Source organism: Pongo pygmaeus, chromosome 19 (assembly GCF_028885625.2).
Source record: "Pongo pygmaeus isolate AG05252 chromosome 19, NHGRI_mPonPyg2-v2.0_pri, whole genome shotgun sequence".
In the NCBI taxonomy this organism is placed as follows: domain Eukaryota; kingdom Metazoa; phylum Chordata; class Mammalia; order Primates; family Hominidae; genus Pongo; species Pongo pygmaeus.
The window spans coordinates 58465549-58488604 of NC_072392.2; the positions used below are offsets into that span (position 1 = coordinate 58465549).

A 23056-nucleotide genomic window follows, 5' to 3' on the forward strand; every position below is an offset into this window, starting at 1 on the left:
CCATGTTGGTCAGGCTGGTCTTGAACTCTTGACCTCAAATGAGCTACCCATCTCGGCCTCCCAAAATGCTGGGATTACAGGCATTAGCTACTGCACCCAGCCTATATATGGCTCTTGAGTACTTGAATTGTGGCTAGTGCAATTGAGGAACTAATTTTTTAAGAGACAAGTCTTGCTCTGTCACTGAGGCTGGAATGCAGTACAATCATAGCACACTGTAACTTCAAATTCCTGGACTCAAGAGAGCCTCCCAAAGTGCTGGGATTACAGGCATGAACCACTGTACCCAGCTGAGGAACTGAATTTTTAATTGTATTTAGATCCAATTACTGTAAATTTAAATAGCCAATAGTAGTTACTAACACAGCTACTATTGGATAGCTCAGCTCTACAGCTACCTTCCATTTACAGAAATGCAAAGGAAAAAGGAAGAAATTAAATTACACTAAAAGAAGTAAAATTACATGACAAGTAAAATGAAAAATCCAGAATGTGGAGCACTCTATAGGGAGAACTGACCTAGTTTTACCAACCAAGTCAATGTCATGAAAAGGGAGCAGGAGACAACTAAAAGGAGAGATTTAGAAAACGTAACAACCAAATGTTTACTCCTTGTTTGAATCCTAGTCAAATAAACTATCTACAAAAAGACATTTCTGAGAAAATCTGGACAAGGTATCATAACATTAGGTATGATGGCAGAATTATATTCATGTAAGAAGATATTCATATTTTTTAGAGCCGCATAATGAAGTACTGCAGAAGTGTAATATTTAAGATTTGCTTTAAGAATCTTTATCAAGAGCATAGCATAGGGATTTGCCAAATAAAGTATTACATATCTATAAAATGCAGTATTATGAACTTTTTAAAAAGAATGAATCTATAAGTGCTAACATGGATAAACACCCAGGCTGTTTATCAAAAAAAGAGTAAGTTGCAGAAATGCAGCATGATTCCATTTGTGTGAAAGAAAGCAACAGGAAGACCTACATACATAAGAGGGGAACCTGTTAATTTTTAATTTTATATTCTTGTGTACTGTTTGAACTTTTTATTTTATTTATTTAATTTTTGAGACAGTCTCGCTCTGTTGCCCAGGCTGGATTGCAGTGGCGTGATCTCTGCTCACTGTAACCTCTGCCTCCCAGGTTCAAATGATTCTCCCACCTCAGCCTCCCAAGTAGCTTGGATTACAGGCACCTGCCACCACATCAGTATAATTTTTTATATATATATATATATATATATATATATATATATATTTTTTTTTTTTTTTTTTAGTAGAGACAGGGTTTTGCCATGTTGCCCAGGCTGGTCTCAAACTCCTGACCTCAAGTGATCTACCCACTTCGGCCTCCCAAAGTGCTGGGATTACAGGCATGAGCCACTCACCTGGCCTGAACTTTGTAAAAAAGCATTGTTTTTTTAAACACAGAAATTTGTTCAAAAACACAAAACAAAACAAAACAAAACAAAACAAAAACCCAGCAGGTCCTACCCAATGTATGAATAATCCCTTCTCTTTTTTTTTTCCTCATGCTATTGCCCAGGCTGGAACACAGTGCCGTGATTAGCGCTCACTACAGCCTCCCAAGTAGCTGGGATTATAGGCAAGAGCCACCTCATTGGCTTGAATGGGTTCTTTTTGAATACTTTCATTGACAAGGACCATACTACTGTATAAGGAGACGCATCCCCCTCATCAAATAGCTCCAACTGCTAGAAGGTAAATCCCTAATATTGAATAGAAATTCTTCTTTTCTGTATCTTCCGGCCCTTCAGTCCTATTTCTACCTAATTTATAAAGCTGCGCTATCCAATAATGGTAGCCACAAGTTACACGTAGCCATTAGACACCTGACAAGTGGCTAGTCCAAACTGAGATGTGCTATAGATGTAAAATACCAATTTTCCAAGACATGTTATAAAATAAAGGAATGCCAAATATCTCACTAATATTTCATCACAATTACTGTATGTCAAAATAATATTTTAGATAAATCAAGTTCAATAAAATATATTGGGCTGGGCATGGTGGCTCACGCCTGTAATCCCAGCACTTTGGGAGGCCAAGGCGGACAGAACACCTGAGGTCGGGGGTTCTAGACCAGCCTAGCCAACACAGTGAAACCCCATCTCTACTAAAACTACAAAAAATTAGCCAGGTGTGGTGGCAGGCGCCTGTAATCCCAACTACTCAGGAGGCTGAGGCAGGAGAATCACTTGAACCCAGGAGGTGGAGGTTGCAAGTGAGCCAAGATCACGCCACTGCACTCCAGCCTGGGTGACAGAATGAGACTCCGCCTCAAAAAATATATAATAATAATAATAATAATAATAATAAATAAAGTAAATTAAATTTTAAAGATCTTCAGCAAGAGAAAAGGTCTAGTTGAAGCAAACACAGTAAGTGAATACGAATGGTTGATAAACAGGAATTCATTGCCCAATTCGCTTATTTTTGTCCATGTTTGAAGTTTCTAATAACAAAACAGAGTAGAACTAAAATGCTAAAAAAAAAAAAAAAAAAAAGCATGAAAGATTTGAGGAGCAAGATTAAAGTATTCCAAGGTCCTCCTTGTTCATTCCATAAAAAGAGCGTAGACTCTAACTTTAGACTTTAAGGAAAGCAGGCACAATAAATGATTAATTCAATTAACAAAAGAATAAAAATAGAACATCAAACTTCTAAATCAAGAGAAGAAACTGAAAAAAAGAATATAAAAAGGAAAAAATAACAGTATCATTAACTCATCAATTATTCAAATATTTGTCTACTAAATTCAAAGTATGGTCTATGAACCTTCCTTTTCAGGGGCTACAGGGGTTCAAAACTATTTTCATAATAGCACCAAGACACTGCCTTTTTTATTATGTTGAAATTTACAAAGATGGTGCAAAAACAATAGGCAGCAAAACTTCTAGCAACTGAACATGAATCAAAGGGAGTGGTACCAACTGTACTAGCAGTAGTAGTCATTGCTTTCTCCACCACCACACATTCAGTTTGTTGTTTTTTATGATAGTATCACTTAAGAATGTCCTTCATGAAGACAGCAAAAATAATTTTTATTACTCTCAATCCTTATACACATCTTTTTACACTCTCTATAAAGAAATAGGAAGTGCATATAAAGCATTTCTCCTATAGATTTGAAGTACAATGGCTATTTTGAGGAAAAGCGCTTGTACAACTGTTTGAGTTACAAGCTGAAACTAGCTTTTTTCATGAAACACCATTTGAAGAACAAAGGACTGGTAGATAAACTAAGATTATCCATATTTGGTCATTTGGAAGATTTGTTTATTAGGTTATCAAACATGAACAAAATGAGTCTGTCATTTAAGGAAGAACTAATCATTTTGAGCTTGACTGCTAAACAATGACTACTACTGCTAATACAGTTGGTACCACTGCAATATTTAGAATTTTGGAAAACTGTATCTGACACAGTGAGCTTGAGCTTTCTAATATTTAAATACTTTTCAGGTGAGATCACTGGTAATAGTAATGAATGAAATATTTTGATACTCTGTATTGGCTGAATTCCACATCCTCAAATTCAACCAACCAGAGATGAAAAATATTATTTTTCAAAAATGAAAAGTTAACAGTACAACAAAAAATAATATAAATTGTAAAAACAATGCAGTATAACAACTATTTACGTAACACATTGTATTAGGTATTATAAACAAACTAGAGATTGTTTAAACTATACTGAAGGGCCAGGTACAGTGGCTCATGCCTGTAACCCCAACACTTTGGGAGGCTGAGGTGGGTGGATCACTTGAGGCCAGGAGTTCAAGACCAGGCTGGCCAACATGGTGAAACCCAATCTCTATTACAAATACACACACACACACACACACACACAAAGTTAGCTGGGTGTGGTGGCGCATGCCTGTAGTCCCAGCTACTTGGGAGGCTGAGGCACGAAAATCACTTGAGCCAGGGAGGGGCAGGTTGCAGTAAGCCAAGATCACACCACTGCACTCCAGCCTGGCCAACAGAGGTGAAGACCCTGTCTCAAAAAAAAAAAAAAAAAAAAAAAAGTATACTGAAGGATGTATATGGGTTATATGAATACTAACTTATTTTATATGAAGGACTTGAGCATCCGTAGATTTTGTTATCTGTGAGGGTTCCAAAATATCGATCCTACATGGATATTTAGAGATAAGTATATATAACAAAATGTGCCAACATTCAGATCTGTATAACCCAGTGAACTGATATTTTTCAAATGACCAATGCATGATGTTACAAAATCGAAAGATCCATTCAGTTATTAGTGAAGTACAACCACTGACAGGGCTTTAGATTCCACATTACAACCAACCTTTAAGAAACTACCACTTGTCAAGTTTTGGTGTAGTACCAAAGAAGAATATCCACAATTATCTGAAAAAGTTATTAAAATACTCTCTTCCCTTCTCCAATTGCATAGCTACATGAGGCTGGATTTTCTTCATATACTTCAACCAAGACAATATCCAGCAATAGGCCAAATGCAGAAGCAGATGTAAAAATTCAACTACCTTACTACACTCAATATTAAAGAGACTTGCACAACTGTAAAACAATGCCACTCAATTAGTTTTTTTGCTACTGTTTTGGAAAATATAGTCGACGTCTATTTTATTCATGTTAATATGCACTGAGATTATTTTTAATAAGTGGTGCTTTAAAATTTCTCTAAAATATAAATAGATGTAATAAACATACTTTGTAGTCTTCAGTAATTTTTTAAGACTGTAAATAAGTTCTGAGACAAAAAAGTTTGAGAATTAGTCTCCTACTGCAAGGCAGTAGGAGAAATAGGATCTCCATTCATCTGAGGTGAACTATTTAGTTATGTCCCAAGTATACAAGGGATGCGAAAAGTAAATGGCCATACATTCACTTACCCAGCTATTAAGAGTAAGAAACTATTAACTGAGGCTACATACTAATAGCAGAAGTTCTCTAAATTTTTGACAACATTAAATCAGCCCTTTTCTTCTATACAGACCTCTTTCTAAAAGCTAGTTTCTTTAGAGAGTACAATTGAATTTCTTTTTTTCTTTTTTCTTTTTTTTTTTTTTGAGACGGAGTCTCGCTCTGTCACCCAGGCTGGAGTGCAGTGGCGCAATCTCGGCTTACTGCAAGCTCTGCCTGCTGGGTTCACGCCATTCTCCTGCCTTAGCCTCCCGAATAGCTGGGACTACAGGCGCCCACCACCAAGCCTGGCTAATTTTTTTGTATTTTTAGTAGAAACAGGGTTTCACTGCATTAGCCAGGATGGTCTCGATCTCCTGACCTTATGATCTGCCCACCTCGGCCTCCCAAAGTGCTGGGATTACAGGCGTGAACCACTGCGCCCGGCCAAACAACTGAATTTCATGCTAGAACACAACCACATTGAGCAATCTTTGTAAAAAAAAAAGAAATTGTCCTCAAAGCACAAACCGAGTAATCCTTTTAGATTATTTTTTCCTACTGATGTTAGGTATGCATTACTTTAATGTTAACATTGAGAAATTTAATGTACTGTTTTTTACTTAGCAGCCTGCTTTCTATGTGCAGTTTTCCTATGACCATTCCACCACACTAAAGTCTAGTATCAGTAAATGTGCGCTATTCAATCTCGCTAACGAAAAATGCAACAAACAATTTTATGCTTCTCACTTATTATAATGGCAAAAAATAATTTTAAGGATACTTCTCAGATCAGTGAAATCACAAGAAAAACCAACATTTTCTATATGCAAAAAGTGCGAGTAAAATCGGTAGAATCTTTTTTGATGTCACACATACTTAAATAGCCCTCTCGCCTACAACTCTTTATCACATCACCCACCTAGTTTATTTCCTTCCCAGCACTCATTCAAATTTAAAAAGGATTTAAAATCCTTCTTAAGGCTGGGCACAGTGGCTCACGTCTGTAATCCCAGCACTTTGGGAGGCCAAGGTAGGTGGATCATTTGAGGTCAGGAGTTTGAGACCAGCCTGGCCAACATGGTAAAACCCCATCTCTACTAAAAATACAAAAATTAATCTGGATGTGGTGGTATATACCTGTAGTACCAGCTACTCAGGAGGCTGAGGCACAAGAATCCCCTCAACCCAGGAGACGGAGGTTGCAGTGAGCCGAGATGGCATCACTGCACTTTAGCCTGGGCAACAGAGCAAGACTGTCTCAAAAAAAAAAAAAAAAAAAAAAAACTTAAAAATAAATTATCTGCCTCACTTCCAATAGAATGCAGACTTCATAATAGCAGGAGCTTTGTTAGCTAGTGTATTCTGAGCCTAGGACACCTTCTGTCACAGAGTAAGGATTCAAAAAAACCTACTAAATAATTGATAGTTACAGCAGTATTACTTTTTTTTTAAAGCTAGCACAAGCAAAAAACACCTATGGAAACAAACCATATGTCCATCAAATCCAGAATGATTACATAAACTATGATACTTCCATTCAGCGGAATATTAATAACTTTTTTTCATTTTTCTTTTAAAAAAAGAGAGTATCACTACATTGTCCAGGCTAGTCTTGAACTCCTGGCCCCAAGCAATCCTTCTCCCTTGGCCTCCCAAACTGCTGGGATTACAGGCATGAGCCACCATACCCAGCCCCAGGAAAATTTTTAAACAATGAAGCAGAGCTATATAAGTAACTAATATGGAAAGATCTGAGGCACATTAAGTGAAAAAAATTAGCTGTGAAAAATAAATCAGAATAATCCTTATGTGAGGCCAGGCATGGTGGCTCATGCCTGTAATCTCAGCACTTTGGGAGGCTGAGGCAGGAAGATCGCTTGAGCCCAGGAGTTCAAGACCAGCCTGGACAACATAGCATGACTCCGTCTCTACAAAATATTTAAAAATTATCCGAGCATTGTGGCACACACCTGTAGTTCTAGCTAGTTGGGAGACTGAGGCAGGAGGATCGTTTGAGCCCAGGAGTTTGAGGCTATAATGAGCCATGATTTCATCACTGCACTCCAGCCTGGGCGACACAGCTAGTCTCTAAAAAAATAACAATATTTATGTGTTGAGAGGAGAATACATAAAATTAAGTATGGAGAAATAGTATCTAACTGGCAACTAGCCACTTCTAGGGAGAGTGAGTAGGCTTGGGGGAGAGAAAGGATGGTCAAGGGGAACTTAGGCTTTATTCATATACTTTAAATTTCTTAAAATAATTTATATTCATGTAAATTGTCTGTTACAGTTATGAATTTTTTTTCTTCCCAAATCATTTTTTAAGAGAAGCCAATGTTATCAGGCAGGGTCCAGGCCTATCTTTCACACAGAAGAAATTCACTATAGAGAACTGGTTATACAAAACAGAAGAAAGTGAGGAAACCCAGAGACTAGTAACAGCAGGGAGCTTCTATGACTTCTAGCACTGAAAGGACAATAAGATGATGTAGTCTCACCATATCCCAGAAGCTCAGGATGGTGCTAGAACCATAGCAGGATCTGCTCAGTAGTAACTGGGACCATGAGGAAGGGGCTGTGTTAATAGGACACAAGGGAGCTGCTGCTGGAGTTGGCTCAAAAAGGGACTGGGGAAAGACCCTGGCTTCTTCCCTCCTCTCACCCTCCAATCTTCTGTTAGTGCCTCCTATTAGCCAACTCCAGAAAGCAAAGGAGTCTAGGAAATTTAATTCCCTGCAATACAGAACAGAGAAAAAGCAGAAATGGATTTGAGAGCGAGCTAGAGGCCGATTTAACAGAGTCAGTTATCAATGTATGCCCCAACCTCCTATATATTCTATGGCAAAGAGGATACACATGTAGTAGCTCACTGTCTATCTGTCCTACCCTCACTTAAGAAATAAGCTAGATTTGTGGTGGGCAGAGAACCTAAAGTACAAAATGTAATACTAATTTTTTTTTAAGTAAATGATTAGAAATGCTGTATTTACTAAAGGAGCAAACTAACCAAAGCAAGTCACATGTATCGATTATGTAAAATTTTAGCATATTAAATCTCTATATGCCTGTGAGAAATTTCTGAAAATATTTTTTTAAATGACTTTTTTTTTTTTTTTGAGACGGAGTCTCACTCTGCCACCAACACTGAAGTGCAGTGACGCCATCTTGGCTCACTGCAACCTCTGCCTTCCGGGTTCAAGCGATTCTCCTGCCTCAGCCTCCTGAGTAGCTGGGATTACAGGCGTGTGCCACCATGCCTAGCTAATTTTTGTATTTTTAGTAGAGATGGTATTTCACCATGTTGGCCAGGCTGGTCTTGAACTCCTGACCTCACGTGATCCACCTGCCTCAGCAACCCAAAGTGCTGGGATTACAGGCATAAGCCACTGCGCCTGGACAAGAGAAAATAACTTTTTAAAAATAAAAGTTCAGCTTAAAGACCAAGAATTTAAACCTATGTTGCCAACATGCATATTTTAATGCCTTCCTCTAAAACCATTTTAGACAAAATACTTAAAAGCCACCTTTTCAAAAAGAATAAAAAAGTCTAGTTTAGGAACTAAAACAGAATTATTTGATAAAAATTCCACTAGTGGGAAAGAAAATCCTAATTTATTTTTTTCTTAACTTTTATTTTAGGTTCAGGGGTAAATGCGTAGGTTTGTTACATAGGTAAACTCATGTCATGGGGCTTTGTTTACAGATTATTTCATCACACAGGTATTAAAGGACTAGTATCCAATAGTTATTTTTTCTGCTCCTCTCCCTCCTCCCAGCCTCCACTGGACCCAGTGTCTGTTGTTCCCTTCTTTGTGTCCATGAGTTCTAATCATTTAGCTCCCACTTATAAGTGAGAACAGGCAATATTTAATTTTCAGTTCCTGCATTAGTTTGCTAAGGAAAATGACCTCCAGCTCCATTCATGTTCCTGCAGAAGACATGATCTCATTTTTTTTAACGACTGCACAGTATTCCATGGTGTACATGTGCATTTTCTTTATCCAGGCTGTCAGTGATGAGCACTTAGGTTGATTCCATGTCTTTGTTATTGTGAATAGTGCTGCAATGAACATTCCCGTGCATGTGTCTTTATGACAGAATGTTTTATATTCCTCTGGGTATATATATCTAGTAATAGGATTGCTCGGTCAAATGGTAGTTCTGGAAAAGCTTAATTACATTTAAGCATTCTTTTAGTCTTAGACCAGGGATTAGCAAACTTTTTCTGCAGGGAACCAGAGAGTAAATATTTTATCCCCTGGGGGCCAGTCTGTGTCACAACTATTCAACTCTGCCGTTGTGGGGCAAAAGTGACCACAGACCATATGTAAATAAATGAACGTGGCTGTGTTCTAATAAATCCTTATTTATCAATACTGAAATCTGAATTTCACACAACTTTCACATACCATAAAACATTCTTTATTTTTTTCAACTTTTAAAAAATGTAAAAATCATTTTCAGTTGGCTGGCCTTGGTGGCTCACACCTGTAATCCCAACACTTTAGGAGGCCAAGGCAGATGGATCACCTGAGGTCAGGAGTTTGAGACCAGACTGACCAACATGGTGAAACCCTGTCCCTACTAAATAATACAAAAAATTAGCCAGGTGTGGTGGTGCGTGCCTGTAGTCCTGGCTATTCGGAAGGCTGAGGCAGGAGAACTGCCTGAACCTGGGAGGCGGAGGTTGCAGTGAGCCGAGATCACGTCATTGCACTCCCGTCTGCGAGACATCGTCTCAAACAAATAAAAAAAAATCATTTTCAGCTTATAGGCCATACAAAACAGGCAGTGGGCCAAATATGACGAATTCATCAGTTTGTTGACCCCCATTCTTATACAAATTATGTTCAGATTAGGTGTGTTTTTTTAGCTATTTTAAACTGCTCAACAATAGCTAAATATATCCTTGTTTGTATTCCAATCTCTCTAACAGAGGTAAATTTTCAACAAAGTTGCCAGACTTTAAAAAATTACGTATTCTTTAATCCAAAGAGCCTCCATAAGAATATTCAATTTATGCAAAAACATAACAGCACACTTGAGAGAGTCTGTTATTATATATTCAAACCAACAGAGCAAATGTAAGAAAAACCTTGGCCCTAACCTGCAGGCACTCCATTTCTTTGGTTCACTTCCATGAGAAAGGTGACCATCTATTCCATCACAAGTTCTGCCTAGGGATGTCAAGGCCATTATTGTTTACTTGAGGGCAAAAGCCTATGATCTATGTTTAATCTGCAGGATAAAATAATAAACTCTAGGCAACATAATTATAAAACTTCTCATAACCAAATCTTATCAAAAGGCCTTAATATATAAACTAAATAAATTTCTAAAGAATTCCACGTTCATCTATTCTTCTACCAATCATTCAACCAATATAGTCCATTTGAAAGCGTGACAGTTTTGTCATGCTTTGACAGTTTTGCTCCCTTGTGACCATTTTTCCCTTATAGAATCCTATTTTCTGAATCTTATTTCAACACTTCACCTACAGCTGCCCAAAGAATGTTATAAGAAATAACTCCACAAAATCCAGCACTGTATTTACCATTAAAAAAAAAAAAAAAAAAAAAAGACTGTAGCTGGAAGCATTCCCCTTGAAAAGTGGCACAAGATAAGAATGCCTCCTCTCACTCCTATTCAAAATACTATTGGAAGTCCTGGCCAGAAGAATCAGGGAGAAAAAAATAAAGGGCATTCAAATAGGAAGAAAGGAAACAAAACTATCCCTGTTGGCAGACAACATGATTCTAGACCTGGAAAACCTTACAGTCTCGGCCCAAAAGCTCCTTCAGCTGATAAACAACTTCAGTAAAATTTCAGGATACAAAATCACTGTACAAAAATCACTGTACAAAAATCACTAGCATCCCTATATACCAACAACAGCCAAGCTGAGAGCCAAATCAGAAATGCAATCCCAGTCATATCTGCCACAAAAAGAGTAAAATAACTGGGAATACAGCTTACCAGAGAGGTTAAAGATCTCTACAATAAGAATCACAAAACACTGCTCAAAGAAATCAGAGATGATGCAAAAAACCAGAAAAACATTCCATGCTCATGGATAGGAAGAATCAATATCCTTAAAATGGCCGTAATGCCCAAAGCAATTTGGATTCAATGCTATTCTTATCAAACTACCAATGACATTCTTCACAGAACTAGGAAAAACTATTTTAAAATTTGTATGAAATGCAAAAAGAGCCCAAATAGCCAAGGCAATCCTAAGCAAAAAGAACAATGCTGGAGGCATCATGTTACCTGGCTTAAACGATACTACAGGACTACAGTTACCAAAACAGCATGGTACTGGTACTAAAACAGACACATAGACCAATGAAACAGAATAGAGAGCCCAGAAATAAGGCTGCACTGCCACAACCATCTGATCTTTGACAAAGCTCACAAAAACAAGCAACGGGGAAAGGACTCCCTATTCAATAAATGGTGCTGGTATGACTGGCTAGTCATATGCAGATGACTGAAATCGGACCCCTTCCTTACACAATACGTTTATAAACATCAACTCAAGATGGATTAAAGACTTAAATGTAAAACCCAAAACTATAAAAACCCTGGAAGACAACCTAGACAATACTATTCTGGACACAGGAATGGGCAAAAATTTCATGACGCAGATGTCAAAAGCAATCACGACAAAAGCAAAAATTGACAAATGGGATCTAATTAAACTAAAGAGCATTTGCACAGCCAACAGAAATTATCAACAGACTAAACAGATAACCTACATAATGGGAGAAAAGTTTTGCAAACTATGCTGGCAAATGTCTAATATCCAGTATCTAAAAAAACTTAAATTTATATAAAAAAAAGCTATTAAAAAGTGGGCAAAGGACATGAAAACTTTTCAAAAGAAGACATATGTGCAGCCAACATGCATATGTAAAAAAGCTCAACATCACTGATCATTAGAGAAATGCAAATCAAAACCATAATGAGATAACATCTCACACCAGTCAGAATGGCTATTATTAAAAAGTCAAAAAATAACAGATGCTGGCGAGGTTGAGAAGGAAACATTTATACACTGTTGGTGGGAGTGAAAATAGTTCAACCATTGTGGAAAGCAGTGGTGATTCCTCAAAGAGCTACAACTACCATCCGACCCAGCAACTCCATTACTGGTTATATACCCAGGGAATATAAATAATTCTACCATAAAGACACATATATGAAAATGTTCACTGCAGCACTATTCACAATAGCAAAGACATGGAATCAACCTAAATGCCCACCAATGACAGACTGGATAAAGAAAATGTGGTACATATATACCATGGAATACTGTGCAGCCATAAAAAAAGAATGAGATCATGTCATCTGCAGGAACATGGATGAAGCTGGAGGTCATTATCCTTAGCACAGGAACAGAAAGCCAATTACTGCCTGTTCTCACCTATAAGTGGTAGCTAAATGATGAGAACTCATGGACACAAAGAAGGGTCCAACAGACACTGGGGTCTACTTGAGGGTGGAGGCTGGGAGGAGGGACAGGAGCAGAAAAAGTAACTACTGGGTACTAGGCTTAGTATCTGAGTGACAAAATAATCTATACAGCAAACCCTTGTGACATGAGTTTACCTATTTCACAAACCTGCATATGTAACCCTGAACCAAAAATAAAAGCTTAAAAAAAAAGAAATGAAATTACTCTTCAAAATCCAATACTGTATTTGTTATTAAAAAAAGATTGTATCACGAGGTCAGGAGATCGAGACCATCCTGGCTAACACAGTGAAACCCTGTCTCTACTAAAAATAAAAAATAAAAAAAAAAAAATTAGCTGGGCATGGTGGTGGGCGCCTGTAGTCCCACCTACTTGGGAGGCTGAGGCAGGAGAATGGCGTGAACCTAGGAGGTGGAGCTTGCAGTGAGCCGAAATCGCACCACTGCACTCCAGCCCAGGGGACAGAGCAAGACTCCGTCTCAAAAAAAAAAAAAAAAAAAAAAAAAAAAGATTACTGTAGGCCAGATATGATGGCTCACACCTGTAATGCCAGCACTTTGGAAAGCCAAGGGGAGGACTGTTTGAGGCTAGGAGTTTGAAACAAGCCTGGACAACATACCAAGATCCCTGCTCTATGAATTTTTTTTTTCTTTTAATTAGCCAGGTGTGGTGGCACATGCCTGTAACCCTAGCTACTTGGGAGGCTGGGGCAGGAGGATCGACTGAGGCCAGGAGTTTGAGGCTGCAGTGAGTCATGATCACTCCAGCCTGGGTAACAAAGCAAGACCCTGTCTCTTCATTTTTTAAAAAAAGGAAAGAACTCTTGGGAGAAATTTCTCAGGCAGTGCCATTGAGGAAGGAATGCTTTTCTCAAGAGATTTATATGCCTTGTATACCTTATAGATACTATATTATATATGCCATAGCTCCATATAAAATTGTCTTTTATTTAGCTACTAGGAAACAAAACTTTCAGAGTCTGCCTCTGGTAACAGTGAATGAACTGAAAGCTTATATTTACATGTACTTCTATAATCAGCTTCAAATTCCTGAAATATTTTTCCTGAATTTTCTTTTGAAAAAATCCTAACATCATGTTCATGTAAGCTATTTCAAATAAAGTGGACATAAGCATTCAGTGGCATAAGAAACTATCACACATAGGCATCAATCGATCGGGAAATAACTACCTCAAACAACTGCAATTTGTTCTTTGTGTGGCTTCAACAAAATCCCAGGATGCCACTTTGGCAGCTGTCGCTTCTTCGCATAGACCACCTGATGAAGCAGAATACTTCCTCCTAAGATTTAAAGTTACAAAATTCTTTAGAATTCATAAAATTTTCTATTAAACCTCAATGTAGCATTAAAATTAATTTTAAAGATCAACATTATGAGTTAAAGAAAAATCAAACAAATGACTGTTTATACTTTAGATATCTTCTAATTATCAACATGCAATTTTTGAACTTATAAATGAAAATACACACTTGTTCTGTGCTCTGTTCATATTGCATTCTTGCCAAACTCTATCCACCACATGATTTGCTAATTTTCTGGGTATTTTCCCACCATGGTGGCTAGTACTATCGGAGTTGAAGCCATCAGATACTGAAGAAAATTTGACCCACTTCTGGGCAGACTGAGGATCAACTGAAAACAAAACAAAAAAACAGGCTGTAGGAGAATAAAGGTAGGTTTAAAGTAACATTATTTGGGTTTTTTATTAATTTGTGATACAAGCTGCTCCAGCTATCTGGTAAAATTATTTATATTTTGAGATAAAAAGCATGCTACTTTTTGGAACCAGATCTCATTAGGCAAATGTGGCAATCAAGTACATCTCTGTAACCTACCACTCTCGGTACCAAGAGTGGGGTTCTCAGGAGCCAGGCATGGCCAGCACACGGTGGCGTGTGGGGGGAGGTGGGCTGAGGGCAAGGAAGGAGGTGTCCCATGGATCATGCTGTATAAGCAAACCAGACTACCCTGATGCCCAGAGTGACATCATCAAGATCAGAGGCTGGCCAGAGGTGGGTAGACTGGAAGGACTTCGGAGTAGTGTGAAGGGGCCCTGGACACCAGCCATGGAGCTGCTGCACAGAGCCTGGCTTCCACATCAAGGTGGGGTTTGGAGCCCAGGATGAGCCCCTGCAGTGGCAGCACTCTGGCCCTTCTGTCCCTGCCAGCCTCTGACCTGGGTCAGTCAATCATTGCTGGATTTTAGCCAAACACTTTAGTGTTCTCATTTAGTTGGAAATCAGACAGTCTTTTTTGTAAGGTCAGCTAAGCATGAGCATATCTGCCCTCCATTGCAAAAGGCTCTTCTGTTTTTGTATGTTTCTCCTCCATTGTAAAAAGTTCTTCTGTGTTTTTGTTTTAAAGGTAGATGGAGGGAGGGCAGAGATATAAACCTGTTGCATGAATCAATGGGTCAGAACTTTAGTATATGCGTATGTTCTTCCGAGTGACATGGCATTTTGCTGAAAATAAGCACCTTGGTAACTAAACTCCTTTTAATAGCTAAAACGCTTTAGTTCTGTATTGACAGTTACTGTAAAAGCTTGGGTTTATTTTTGTAGGACTTAACGGCTAAGAATTAGAACACAGCAATGGGCTGCTCTCTTGGAGTAATTTTAATTATAGATAAACACACAAACCTTTAAAAATAAAAGCACGCTACTTTTAAATACAGAAAGCAAAATATCTAAAATGGAATGCAAACTGGATGGCAGTGTATCAATGCTGATTTTCTGACTAAGAGGATCGAGTAATAGTTGTATAGGAGAGTGTTCTTAATTCTGGGAAACACACTGAGTACACAGGAGTGATGGGACATCATGTCTGTAGCTTGTTCTCAAATGGTTCCGAAAAAGACCAATGATAATGAATGTACATACATACAGAGAGGGTGATGGAGTAAATAATAACAGTTTGGAAATCTGGCTAAGGAAATTAACTTGTACTACACTTGTAAATTCTCAAGTTTGAAACTATTTCAAAATAAATTATTTCTTAAGTACTTACTGTACACAAAATAACAAATTACCAGAGCTGATGAGACAAATTACTGCTATACCTGTTTGGACTTCCTCAGGAGATGTAGGTGGTGTAAGTGTAACCGAAGACATAGCAGGATCTCTTGTGGAAGCAGGCACTTGGTGGACACCCAAGCAAGAAGATGAACAGTGAGTGGATCCCACAGGGCTAGGAGTAGGAATGTCTGACTGAGGGACTAGAACAAAGCATGCTGGGTAGATCATTCGGACACCAGCTGAAAGGAAAAAAATGGGACAGGAAAACCAATTACCTTTGTGACTAGTGAATTAGTTTCACTCAGAAGTACTATAATGGAAAAATAGGTATCACATTTATACAAATAAAAATACATTTTTATAAATATAAGCTTCTTTGGCATAAGTTTTTCTTTTTTTTCTTTTAGAAGAAACCACAATAAACCACAATAAGCTGTCAGTGGTGGTTATCTCCGCTGAGAGAGATTTGGAAAAAGGCAGCTTTCCTTTTAATTTTTTAGATTTCTAGAAATGTGTTTTTTAAATCTTTATTTGCATTTCTGACCAACTTAATGTGTATTACTTTTTCAATTTTATTTTTTAAGTTTAACAAAGGTAATCTGGACACTAGAATTACGAACCATTTTCTACTTACTTTTCTATATGCCTCTATTTTAAAAGCCTAAAAAATGTGTGTTTTTTCCGTTTTTGTCACAACTGCTCTGGTAGTAATGTGTTTATTAAAAGTGAACACTGGTAATCTTTTTCTCAAAAAAAATAGACAAACAACAACACAAAAAAAAAAAAAGCCAGGAGTGGTGGCTCACACCTGTAATCCTAGCACTTTGGGAGGCCAAGGCAGGTGGGTCATTTGAAGTCAGGAGTTCAAGAGCAGCCTGGCCAACATGGCTAAACCCCATCTCTACTAAAAATACAAAATTTAGCTGGGCGTGGTGGCAGGCACCTGTAATCCCAGCTACTCGGGAGGTTGAGGCAGGAGAACTGCTTGAGCCCGGGAGGTGGAGGTTGCAGTGAGCAGAGATCACGCCATTGCGCTCCAGCCTGAGCAGCGACAGAGTGAGATTCCGTCTCAGAAAAAAAAAAAAAAAAAAAAAAAAAAAAAAAGATGAAATGAGGTGATCTTCACGTATAACATTACCATTAGATTCCCTTAAATACAATATGGTAGATTCTAATTCCAATTATCTGCTAAATTATACTTTCTCCATGCCTCCTCTCATGCCTCTCTGAGGTAGAGTATATGTCTTCACTCCATTGTCAGGCTATGTGACTTGCTCTGGAATGTAAGCATGTGATATAAGCCACATCCTAACAGAAGCTTTAAATATGCCTGCAGGGTCAGTGCAGCTTCTCTCACTTCTGTCTTCTGCTATGAGATTAACATGTCCCAGATATGGGTACTTTGTTAACCTGGGTCCCTGAATGAGAGGACACAGAGAATACAGCCAATCTGAAAAAATCTGACCCTTTTAGGCTGGGCGCGGTGGCTCATGCCAGTAGTCCCAGCACTCTGGGAGGCCAAGGTAGGTGGATCACTTGAGGTCAGGAATTTGAGACCAGCCTGGCCAACACAGCAAAACCCCATCTCTTCTAAAATTAGGTGGGCATGGTGGCATGTGCCTGTAATCCCAGCTACTCGCAAGACTGAGGCAGGAAAAGCGCTTGAACCTGGGAAGCGGAGGAGGTTGCAGTGAGCCAAGATCACGCCATTGCACTCCAGCCTGGGCAACAGAGCGAGACTCCGCCTCAAAAAAATAAAAATAAATTAAATAAATAATAAAAAAAATTTAAAAATCTGACCCTTTTGGCAGGCAGAGCATGCCAAACAAGGTCATGAATTCTTTAGTTACATTTTCTGTCTCTTAAGTTATTGGAAGTGATAGTTTTACCAAATGGTAAAACATCATATAACACAGGTTGTCAACTTTTCAGCCTCCAAATATTAATACATTCACAATTAACTGTCCCATCCTAAGCATGCGTCCCTCTAGACAGAATATATTTCCCTGCCCCAATGACTTTGGCTTGGCCATTTAACTAGTTTTGTCTAATGCAATGTGAGCAGATGTAACATATCCCATATCCCAGAAGAAGCTCTGAGTACACTACATGGTTAGGTTCGGTCCCTATTATTCTTCTGTTCTCATAAGAACAGCATGTCCTAGCTACTGGGATATTCATTTAACCCAGGTTACAGAATGAGCAGATACATGGAGCCAAACCAGCTAAGATGCAGCCCTTAAGTAATGTGGGCAGGAAATAAGGAATAAATCTTTGGTGCTGAAAGCCACTGAGTTATTAGACTTGTTTGTTATTCAGCAAAATATAACTAACACATACAATCATGCGTTTTCCCCTTAGGAATAATACTCAGGATCCATACCAACAAGAACTTCTACTGCAGCTAAAGAATCATCTTCCCAATCCATATCTTCCTGTTTTTCTTCAGACATCTCCTTCAAGCAACATGAGATAGGATAGAACTGTTTCCATTCACCAATTAATTTTTTTGTAGCTGAATCAGACATCTTGAATGCCTGTCCTGTTAGAGTGCCATTTAGTCCAAATGGGCATAAGATAACTAGAAACCCAAAGCAGACATCAAATAAGTAACAAAAGACTGTTTTACCAAATAAGAACACAGTGAACAATGTGGCAAATAATCGTGCAATTATAAAAAAGAAAATGAAACCAATAATAACCATTCCAGAGAAAAATCAAATTATACTTCGTTACTGTAAAGATAAAGTACAACACTGAGTTTATTATATAAACTGTTAAAAATTTGTCTGCCCAGGCTGGGCATAGTGGCTCACGCCTGTAATCCCAGCATTTTGGGAGGCTGAGGAGGGTGGATCACCTGAGGTCAGGAGTTCAAGACCAGCCTGGTCAACATGGTGAAACCCTGTCTCTAATAAAATACAAAAAAAATTAGCTCGGTGTGGTGGCACACACCTGCAATCCCAGCTACTCGGGAGGCTGAGGCTGGAGAACTGCTTGAACCCGGGAGGCAGAGGCTGCAGTGAGCCAAGATGGCACCACTGCACTCCAGCCTGGGCAACAGCGGGAGACTTCGTCTCAAAAAAAAAAAAAAATTGTCTGCCCAAACTCTAAGAATTTTAATAGAAGCTGGGAATATTTGTGTATCCTTCAATTTACTTTGACTCCCACTAAGAAAAAGCATTCTAAGTAATCTGAGGAAAAACAATATAGATATATAAATCTAAATATTTATAATGTACTGCCATGTAAACTTTAAAAAGCAAATATTAGGTTTAAAGTTAAAATAAGAACACACTGCCAACCCTTAAAGGCAATTCAGCAATCTTATAAAATATTTCTTCTAGAATTCAACTTTTTTCATAGTGTAAATAGTATCAAAAGTCCCTTTGTAGCTATGTTACACGTGGCTCTGGCCGGGCATGGTGGCTCACTCACACCTATAATCCCAGCACTTTGGGAGGCCAAGGCAGGTGGACCACTTGAGGTCAGGTGTTCAAGACCAGCCTGGCCAACACGATGAAACCTAGTTCTACTAAAAAAATACAAAAATTGGCCAGGCGTGGTGGAACACGCCTGTAATCCCAGCTACTCGGGAGGCTGAGGTAGGAGAATTGCTTGAATCCGGGAGGTGGAGGTTGCAGTGAACCAAGATCATGCCACTGCACTCCAGCCTGGGCGACGGAGCGAAACTCCGTCTCAAAAAACAAAAACAAACAAACAAACAAAATATGGCTTATATGACCAGACACACAAGATAACCTTGAAAACATTAACACATATAAATCCAATCACTATCTAAAAGAACACTTTAAACTACTTCACCATTCACGGTCAAGAATTTTTTGGTAATACCTGTATTTAAAAATTTATTTCACTGACTTAACACTCTAACGGGGAAGAAAAAAGTAAATGACATCAAAATCATCATCAAGCTAAAGATCAGGGGGAATTCCATCAATCCCCAAATGTAAAATTATGAAGTTCAATAAGGATCTTTCAATAAAAGATCAAATACCTAATATAATAAAATAATCTACCTTGAAATGGGCTATTAGACTGTTGAGCAAGGGTGATATGCTCTTCACTGAGAAGGTATACAGGTTGATGTTGGTTAATTTCCACACTGGTACAAACATTGCTGTCTCCATGCAAGAAAAAGGTGAAGGAGCAGGACAAGTGTTCACTAAAAAAGAAGAAAAAGTTATATCTTAGTGATGACTAGTGGCCAAAAACGTTAACTTGCTTTTCTTTATTAGGAAGTATGCAAAAACGCATACTCTATTTTGCCCAAAAATTCTACTTCATCAGAAGGAAAAAAATCATGGATATGAGCAAAGACTTAGCTATAAGAAATGTTCTTTACAACATTGTTTATGGTAGGAAAGGCTGCAAATACAGGAACCAGTTAAACGAGTTAGGTACATTCACACATAGAATTATTATATAGCCACAAAAATAAGTTAAAATAGAAGAGTAGGTTTATTGGAAAGGGATAGGCTACCAAAATAGTAGGGTCAATTTTTTTTCTCTTTTTCTTTTTTAAAGAAAGAGGGTCTCACTATGTTGCCCAGGCTGGCTTGTATCTCCTGGGCTCAAGGGATCCTCTTACCTCAGCCTCCAAAGCAGCTGGGACTACAGACGTGGGCCATTGAACCCAGCTTTTTTTTTTTTTTTTTTTAAAGAACAAAAAGTTTTATTTGGATAAAGAAAATAAAGGCGGACAACAGAATTAACAGTGACTTAATTTTTATTTTTGCCTATTTTCCCCTCTATATAAGAAACTAAATACAAATATGTTTTCTCACTTTATTAATTCTCAATTGGACTAATCATTTAATGCAATCCCCTCCCAACCAATAACATTATTTTAAAGCAATAATGGGTCTTACAGTTGAAGGCATCCTAGAATCAAGAATATATGCAAAACAGTACACCTTAATGAAATTCAGGTATGGCTGGGTATACAGGTTGGAAAATAAAAGTTCCCAACGACACCAGAGGTATCCTCCTTAAGATACAATTTAGAAGGGTCAAGTTGCGCAGAAGAGGATAAGATTGTACACTAAGAAAATAAACTCTTCTTATTCCTTCTCCACACATTTATCTTAAGAATTCATCTTTAAAAAAGTTTTTTAAACTATGATGATTAACCAACTCAAAACCTGTTTTATATATGTATAAGCCCTCTTGAATTTCTTCTGGATAAGCAGAACATAGTGAATTAAAATTAAATTACAGTAGAAGTAACGCTAGAGTTAACAGAAGTGGGAAAATAGATGGTAGAAAAGAGGCAAAAAGCAATACAGAGCTAAGAATTTCTATATCTTATACATATGGAGTCAACACAAAATGTCTAAACTTGATAGAACAAGAAATAGAAATTTAAGCATGTTATTCAAGTTACAAATGTAACTGACAGAGGATAGGCTGAAGGTAGTGAGTTACCTCAGTTGACTGTTCAGTTAGTTGCAGATCAAACTCCTTGTTCTACTCTTTCCCCTCTTTCTACTACTGCATATGTGACTAGTCTAAAAAATGCTTTTAATCGAAATAAATTTTTTTTAGGCCAGGCACAGTGGCTCACATCTGTAATCCCAGCACTTGGAAGGTGGGCAGATCACTTAAGGCCAAGAGTTCAAGACCAGCATGGCCAAAATGGTGAAACCTCTATCTCCCTAAAAATACAAAAAATTAGCCAGGCACGGTGGCAGGTGCCTGTAATCCCAGCTACTTGGGAGGCTGAGGCATGCAAATCGCTTGAATCCAGGATGTGGAGGCTGCAGTGAGCCAAGGTCGCACCACTGCATTACAGCATGGGGACAGAGTAAGACTGTCTCAAAAAATATGTAAGTAAATAAAAATAAAATAAAATAAAAATTAACGTAACTGACAGAAAAACTAAAAATAATATAACTAAAATAAAAAACAAACAAAAACCTTATCATTCTTGGTAAGAAAGCAGTGACAATGGAAGGGAGTGGTGGCTCATGCCTGTAATCCCAGCACTTTGGGAGGCTGAGGCAGGAGGATCACCTGAGGTCAAGAGTTCGAAACCAGCCTGGCCAACGTGGCAAAACCCTGCCTCTACTAAATATACAAAAATTAGCCAGGCATGGTGGTAGGCACCTGTAGTCCCAGCTACTCAGAAGGCTGAGGCAAGAGAATCGCTTGAACCCGGGAAGTGGAAGTTGAAGTGAGCCGAGATCGCACCACTGCATTCCCAGCCTAGGCAACAGAGGAAGACTCTGTCTAAAAGGAAAAAAAAAAAGAGAAAAGAAAAAAAAGGAAGAAAAGAAAAAAAACCAGTGACATTGTTGAAAGTTGATAAATCAAGGCCCAGAGGCAGTATAAAAATCTCTGGAATTATGACAGTAACCACCAGAAGTAAAACAAAGTTAAAAAAAAAAAAAAAAAAAAACCAACCTGGTTACTTCTGGAAAAGGGAGTTGGATATTTGAGCAGGAATCTTTAAGGTTTTTTAATTTATAATACCATTCTGTTCTGCTTGAATTATATTAAAGTTTTTTAATTTTTATAAATTATAAATTCTATATATTAATCAGTCATTACTATACATTTCCTCACGTCAATAATTTTTATTTTTATTTAATAAAGTTTTATTTAGAAATAATTTGAAATTTACAGAAAAGTTGCAAAGACAGCATAGGGAGTTCCCATATACCCTTCACCCAATTTCCCCTAATGTTAATGAACATCTTAGATAATCATTTGTCAAATAAGCAATTAACAATGATACACTACTATTAACCAAACTCCAGTCTTTATTTGGATTTTCTACTTATGTACTTTCTCTGTTCCAGGATCCAATCCAAGATACCACATTGCATTTAACCAACAGTTTATAATAGAAAAGAAAAAAAAAAATAAGCTTGTTTCTACTCTGATTAAAATGTTAATCTTGGCCAGGCGCAGTGGCTCATGCCTGTAATCCCAGCATTTCGGGAGGCCGAGGCAGGCAGATCACAAGGCCAGGAGTTCAAGACCACCCTGTGCAATACGGTGAAACCCTATCTCCATTGAAAAATACAAAAATTAGCTGGGTAGAGTGGCACGCGCCTGTAGTCCCCGCTACTCGGAAGGCTGAGGCAGGGGAATTGCTTGAACCCGGGAGGCGGAGGTTGCAGTGAGCCGAGATCACGCCACTGCGCTCCAGCCTGGGCGACACAGTGAGACTCCATCTTAAAAAAAAAAAAAAGTTAATCTTATTGGAATAATTACTGGTTGAAGAATTATGAAGACTAAAGACATTTGCTTTAGTAAAAAGGGTATAAATCTAAAATAACCACCAAATCAAGATAAGTAAAGAGACTGTTAATAGTAACTTTGAGAACTATCCACTCAGGAACAGACCATGTGCTATTGCTCATTTAAAGTAAAAAAACTGAAAGCCAGGTGTGGTAGCTCACGACTGTAATCCCAGCTACTGGAGAGGCAGAGTTGAGAGGATCACTTGAGGTCCAGAGTTCAAGGCCAGCCTGGCAACATAACAAGTGCCTGTCTCTACAAAAAATTAAAAAAACAGCAAGCCATGGTGGCACACATCCATAGTCCCAGCTACTCGAGAGGCTGAGGCAGGAGAACTGCTTGAGC

At 38.2% G+C, this 23056-nt stretch overlaps 1 protein-coding gene across 2 annotated transcripts in view; it reads right to left on the reverse strand.

Annotated features, from left to right (window-relative positions):
* The window catches only part of MED13 (mediator complex subunit 13), a 125502-nt gene that overhangs the window by 71432 nt on the left and 31014 nt on the right, over positions 1-23056 (reverse strand). For both annotated transcript variants that reach the window (XM_054457142.2, XM_054457140.2), the window contains exons 4-8: positions 19483-19628; positions 17826-18023; positions 15487-15681; positions 13898-14060; positions 13598-13708 (exon numbers count right to left, since the gene is read on the reverse strand). In XM_054457142.2, the coding sequence (XP_054313117.2) occupies positions 13598-13708; positions 13898-14060; positions 15487-15681; positions 17826-18023; positions 19483-19628 (813 nt within the window). The remainder of the gene's footprint in view (positions 1-13597; positions 13709-13897; positions 14061-15486; positions 15682-17825; positions 18024-19482; positions 19629-23056) is intronic.